This window comes from Bidens hawaiensis, unplaced genomic scaffold (assembly GCF_021521415.1).
Source record: "Bidens hawaiensis isolate Kalapana, Puna unplaced genomic scaffold, B.hawaiensis_p1.1 tig00002866_1, whole genome shotgun sequence".
NCBI lineage: Eukaryota > Viridiplantae > Streptophyta > Magnoliopsida > Asterales > Asteraceae > Bidens > Bidens hawaiensis.
In genome coordinates, this window is record NW_027491154.1 from 2,120,548 (window position 1) to 2,127,497 (window position 6,950).

Here is a 6,950-nt window from a genome sequence, read left to right on the forward strand (position 1 = left end):
CACTTTCAGTCATCTGGTTAATGGCTATCCTCATATTCTACAAGTAGAAATGAGGACCAAACATATCCGAAGATATGTCCTTCAAACTGAGGCAACCGACATAATTCTAAGCGATAGTGACGTTTTTTTTTTTAAACAAAAACACAAAACACGGTTACTCGGGATTGATCATCCCATTCAGCTCAACAAGGTTTTGAAAACGATTTTTGTCAAACGCTTTAGTAAACAAGTCAGCGAAATTATCTAACGTATCAACCTTTTCGAGCACAATCAATTTCTTCTCAGCACAATCCCGTATAAAATGATGACGGATGTCAGTGTGTTTAGTTTTACTGTGCTTTACGGGATTGTTAGTTACTGAGATAGCAGCAGTGTTATCAATGCAAATAGGAGTATGAGTGAAATTCAGACCATAATCGCGCAATTGCTGTTGTATCCAAAGAACCTGGGAGCAGCAGTTCGATGCTGCCATGTATTCTGCTTCACAGGTTGAAATGGCGACTGAGGTCTGCTTCTTGCATTGCCATGACACCTATCTGCCTCCAAGAAACTGACATCCACCTGTTGTTGACTTCCGATTCTGATTGCACACTCCATAATCAGAATCTGTGTAGGCGACCAACTCCAAGTCTCCTCTTCTCGTGTACCACAACCCTAGCTTAGGTTTGCCTTTGAGATACCGCAATATCCTCTTCGCACCCTTCGCACCAACACATGGACTGGTACGTAGCGGAAAGCATGAACATCAAAGGCGTCCCGGGGGTCATGAAAATCTGGGAATTCATAAATGGTGTGAGATTCTCTCAGCTCACAGAGAAACTAGGGGAGGATTTTCCCGCCACTTTCGACCAACTGATGGATCGAGTTCGAGCCTTCATCAGGGAAAAAGACACGGGGTCCAAGCTGCGAGAATAGGAGACAAAGAAGGGGTCTCCTAAGCCTTGGGGGGGGGAGAATCTGGGAAGTGCAAGTCCTGGTAAAATACGAGCACCTTTCGATAGAGCCCGTTTCACACCATACTGAACTCAGGGACACCACTCAGGGTACGTACCTTCTACGATGTACCACCCTCCCCGATTTCCCAGTATCCGACCCGAGGAAGGGAGATACCGACCTCCTTTCGGAGGAAAGATAAGCCCAGGAGAGGAGGATGTGTTGTTGGCGGATAAAGCCAAATATCCCGCCAGAACCCTAGGCCCATTTAAACAAGCGTACAAGCCCAAACCCTCCGGGTATTGCAATTATCATAAAAGCACTGGGCACACCAGTGGTGTGCCCAGCTAAAAAGGTTATGGGAAGCACCCCTAAAAACTGGACAGTTACCACCTCCGGCTAGAGAACCAGCACCCAGGGTTAAAGAGGAAGATAGACACTTCGTGGACATGATAATAAGAAGAGACGAGATGGATGGAAATCCAGGGCGACCCCTCAAAGCTGTGAGGAAAGAATTCCAGCCGGTAAATATGGAGTAGATAAAAGCAGAGGTCCATTTCCCGGGCATAACCGAAAGTGAAGCCAGGGAAATGCCACTGAACATATCGGCTAGCGTCGCCGGACACCGAGTAGCCCGAGTGCATGTAGACGGGGGCAGTGGGGTGGAAGTGATGTATGAGCACTGCTTCATGAGGTTACAAAGGTTCGTCTAGGAAAGGCTAGAAGAGGATATATGCCCATTAATGGGATTCTCCGGAGAAGTAGTAGAACCGTTAGGATCTCTCAATCTACCGTTCACACTTCGAGACGGAGAGAAAACCCGGACCGTATGCCTCCGTTTCTCCGTGGTCCGGGCCCCGTCGAAATACAACATCATTTTGGGTAGACCGGGTATGAGGGCGCTCAGGGCTGTCCCGTCCACGGTTCACGGATACATGAGATTTCCCACCCCCAAGGGAATAGCTACCATCCGGTCATCCATGGAAATAATAGCTAGCGTCAATCAAAGCACACAAAAAAGGAAGGGGGTGGAGGAATGGGTACTCAATGGAGAACACCCTGAACAGACGGTAAGGATAGGGTCACAGTTATCCGACAAAGGAAAGGCGGGACTGAAGGAGTTGTTATTGCACAACGCGGACGTGTTCGCGTGGACACACCGGGATATGACGGGAGTCCCCCAAACCTGGAAACAACACACCCTAGATGAATTCCACTGGATGGAACCAGTTAAGCAGAAAAGAAGGAGTCTGGGACTTCAGAAGAGCCGGGCGGTCCGGGAAGAAACTGCTAAACTAGTACAAGCCGGGATAGTAAGGGCAATCAAATATCCTCATTGGATATCAAACCCCGTGATGATCACTAAACCTGATAATAGCTGGCACATGTGTATTGATTTTAAGGATTTAAACAAGGCTTGCCCAAAGGACTCGTACCCTCTCCCAGAAATTGAAAAAAAGATAGAGTCTCTCGCCCAGTTTCCACTCCGATGTTTCCTGGACGCGTATAAAGGATACCATCAGATCCAAATGAACCCTCATGATGAAGAGAAAACCGCCTTTTACACAGATGAAGGAACCTTCTGCTACACCAAGATGTCATTCGACCTGAAAAATGTCGTGTAAGGCCCCGTTACCGGTAGCCCTACTTTCGTGTTGGATTTACTCATAAACGCAGTTCTAAATATCAGAGTTAATTAAAACATTCGCGGAACATTAAAAACATTCAAACCATTACATTCCATACCCATACTTCTTGTCTTATCGAGCATTCATAGTCATTTAAAAACAAAACATAGTCTTTTAAAATAAAACATCATAGCAAAATCTTCAGATGCCAGCTTCGTTCAACTCTGCCATGTGTCCTCCTCAAGCTACCTGCCTCATTCTACTCACCTGTGTGCATACTAAAAGTCAGCTACGCTGAGTGAGTTCTAGTTAATCACATAATCATACAATACCTTCTTACATTTCATACTTAACCTCTTAACTTCCTTTCATACACACATAAGTGCATATACTTTCATTCTTACCTTCATACTTTCTTTACATACATAATCATACGTTTTAAAGAGCCTTTCTCCCTATAACCTCACAGATACTATAAGGGTCTGGTCCCTAACATCACAGATATTATAAGGGTCTGGTCCCTAACATCACAGATATTATTAGGGTCTGGTCCCTAACATCACAAATATTATTAGGGTCTGGTCCCTAACATCACAGATATTATTAGGGTCTGGTCCCTAACATCACAGATATTATTAGGGTCCGGTCCCTCTTCGTTACCATACAACCATGCCTTTCCTTCGTTTATTAACTTTATCGCATTCATACATATAAGCAAATACATTATACTTACCTTATACGTAACACTACAACCTGACAGTACGTGCAATATCCGAAGATCGTTCACGTACTAACAAGCAATCACTCATACATTTCACATCATTCATATAAGGCATACACTTATCACTTAGGATAAGTGTATTAACAAACATATCGAGTATGCACACAGCCCCGAAAACATAACACAGAAGTGGGGCTAGAAACTCACCTCAATGCGGTTGCGTTCACCGTTTACGGTTATTCCCTTATTGAGCTGTGCATGACTAACTGTATAATAATTACAGTATTAAGTACCACTCTAGTCATCTCATTGCTACTTAATTAGTCTTACACGTCTAAGCTGTTTTACTTCAATAAATCATTACCTGGTTAGTTAATCGTTACTCATTTACCTTTAAAGGTATCTTTCATAAATTGCCAAACTCCAAGGGCTGTTATGTAATTATATAATTCTTTTCTAAGTCCAGGGACCATTCTGTCTTTATATTAAACTCCTAGTTCGTTACTTTGCCCTTAACGAATTGGGTAAAGAATCACCCTCTGATTCGCTAAGCTCCCATAACGAACTAGCTAACGAATCACCATCTGATTCGCTAAGCTCCCATAACGAACTAGCTAACGAATCACCCTCTGATTCGCTAAGCTCCCATAACGAACTAGCTAAAGAATCACCCATAAAAAATCACCAATAGTTCTTATCCAGACTTTGACTCAAGGGTCAAAGTCAAAATCGTCAAGAACAGCAAATAGTCAACGGATCTTAGATCTGCAATTAAACCTTCGTTTCTTAACCAAATATCACGATTTTGGTATCAACGGAATCGTCTGACCAGTGCCTACAAACCCCAACCATCAAATCGGCCTAACATCGATGTTTAAGGGGTGCGATTTAGGCATATAGGTTACGGGTTTACTTAGGTTTACAATTAACCCATCAAATGTTAACCAATTTCCATAAGATTTGTTGTTTTGGATTCGTTTATAACAAACTAACACAGATCTATGATTTCCTTAATTAAACCGAACCTATATGAACAATTTCCAAATATAAACGTATCTTAGACGAGTCGGTATTCGAACACGAGCTGGTCTTTGATGTTGTTTTGGTTCGTCACAACGATCTAGCACCAACAATCTTGGGTTTCGACTTTGGATCTTGGTTCGGGTTATAGGATGGTGTGTGTGTTTTCCAAGGTGTAGGCTATGGTGTAGAGAATGGATAAAAATGGAAAGGTTTTGGGTTTAAGGGGTATTTATACTCCCTTAAGCCCATGGACCTAAGGCCCATTCCATTCCTTATTTTCCATCTTCTAGAGTCCAAGCCCACCTTCTATTAGTTTATTTATTTAAACCGACACACAACACTTTATAAAATGAACGAAATTTATTTTATTAATTCTTATCAAAAGCAGGATGTTACATGTCGGAGCAACGTACCAGCGGTTCATGGATCGACTATTCGACGGCTAAAAAGAGAGGAATGTGAAGATTTATTTGGATGACCTGGTCATCAAAAGCACAGACGAAGAAAGGATGCTCGGTGACATCCGGGAAACCTTTGATACTCTCCGCCGGGCTAACATGAAATTCAACCCTGGTAAATGTTCATTTGGGGTCGAAGAGGGAAAGTTTCTGGGGGTTGTTGTAACCAAGGGCGGGTTTCGAGCAAACCCTGAGAAGATAGAAGCCCTAGTTCAGATGGGTCCCCCAAGGAACATCAAGGAAGTGCAAAGGCTACAAGGGAGGTTAGTTACCCTGAACCGATTCCTCTGAAAGATCGCAGATCGAACTCTCCCCTTTATGGCAGTATTAAGAAGGTGTATGAAGAAGAATAAGTTATGTTGGGACACAGAAGCTGATGAGGCTTTCCAAGAACTCAAGTCACACTTGAGCGAACTCCCTTTAATTACTTCACCATTACCGGAAGAGAAGTTGACCCTCTATTTGTCCTGCACAAACCAAACCATTAGTTCGGTGCTGATGGTAGAAAGAATGGAGGCTCAGATTCCTATATACTTCGTAAGCCGGACCCTGAAGGTCCCGGAAGAGAGATATTCCCCCATTGAGAAGTTGGTATTGTCATTGGTCTACACAGCCAGGAAGCTAAGACGGTACTTCCAGGCACATGAAGTCCAAGTGTTGACCGATAAGCCCCTTCAACGAATATTAATGAAGCTAGAGATATATGGAAGGTTAGCCAAGTGGGCTATAGAACTGGGAGAATACTCCATCGAATATAAACCAAGAACTGCCTTCAAGGGGCAAGTGATAGCCGATTTCCTTACCGAGGCTCCGACATCTGAAATCGAGGAGGTCCCTCCCCGGGAAACACCAGAGGGAAGCGAGAAAGTCCCATCCCCAGGAGACACCGAGGTGAAACACCTGAAAGACCAAAATGAGCCAGTCTTGAACTTACACACGGACGGGGCTTCCAATGAAGATGGAAGTGGGGCAGGTTTGATACTAGTTAGCCCCGAGGGGACCGAATTCATGTACGCCATACGATTGAGTTTTGCTAGCACCAACAACGAGGCTGAGTATGAAGCCCTACTGGCTGGCCTCCGGGTGGCACAGAAAATGTCGGTCAAACGTATCCAGGCACACGTGGATTCTTTGCTGGTGTCCAACCAGGTCAATGGGGACTATGAGGCAAATGATCACAAGATGATAGAGTACCTCAAGAAGACGAAAGAGTTGCTACAAGGTTTCCAAGAAGCAAAGGTGATACACATCCCTCGAGGCCAAAATAAGAAAGCTGATGCACTCAGTAAGTTAGCTTATGTAGCCTTCGATCACCTTGCAAAGGAGGTCCGAGTAGACACCATTGAACAACCATCCATCTTGAAAAGGACAATCGGAAACGTGGAAACATCCGGGTACAGTTGGATGACCCCCATCATCCGATATTTGCAAGAGGGAATCGTACCTGAGGGCAAACAAGAAGCCCGGAGACTGAGAATCAAGGCACTGCAGTACGAGATGATAAACGATGCCCTTTACAGAAAGTCCTACTTGGGTCCGTCGCTGAAATGCATTGACTACGAGGAGGCAGAGTACATCATCCGGGAAATCCACGAAGGGATATGTGGAATGCACATGGGAGCTAAAATGGTAGCAGCCCGAGCCATGCGAGCCAGTTATTACTGGCCAGCTATGTTTCAAAGTGCTTTGCGAGAAATACGAAAATGTGATAGCTTCCAGATTTATGCCCCGGTAACCAGAAAGCCAAAGCTCAACCCAGTACCGGTCAGTTCTTCCTGGCCCTTTCGAAAATGGGGCATTGACATTGTTGGTCCTTTCCCGGAGGGATCAGGCAAGGCTAAGTTCCTCGTGGTGGCTATCGACTACTTCTCTAAGTGGGTCGAGGCGAAGCCCTTGGCCACGATCACAGGCAACAGGTCAAAAAGTTTGTGTGGGAGAACATTGTGTGTCGCTTCGGAATACCCCACACCATTGTGAGTGACAATGGGAAGCAATTTGAAGGAGGAACCTTTCGAGAATGGTGTGAACAGTTGCACATCAAGCTGGTTTTCACATCATTTGCGCATCCCCAGGCGAACGGGCAAGTAGAAAGAGCTAATCGAAGCATCGTGGAGGGTATCTCCAGCCGTCTAGGAAGAGAACGGGGTTCGTGGGTCGAAGAACTGCCACACGTCTTATGGGCCCATC

The 6,950-nt window shown here is 44.7% G+C and overlaps 1 protein-coding gene across 1 annotated transcript; it reads left to right on the forward strand.

Annotated features, from left to right (window-relative positions):
- Positions 1-5,273: 5,273 nt before the first annotated feature.
- On the forward strand, positions 5,274-6,740 carry LOC143621433 (uncharacterized). The gene has a single exon (XM_077092856.1). It carries the CDS (start codon positions 5,274-5,276, stop codon positions 6,738-6,740), a length of 1,467 nt encoding a protein of 488 aa, XP_076948971.1.
- Positions 6,741-6,950: the final 210 nt, after the last annotated feature.

Bases quoted from the DNA above. Each gene is read 5' to 3' on its own strand.
- LOC143621433 (XM_077092856.1), top strand. From the start codon at position 5,274: ATGGAGGCTCAGATTCCTATATACTTCGTAAGCCGGACCCTGAAGGTC.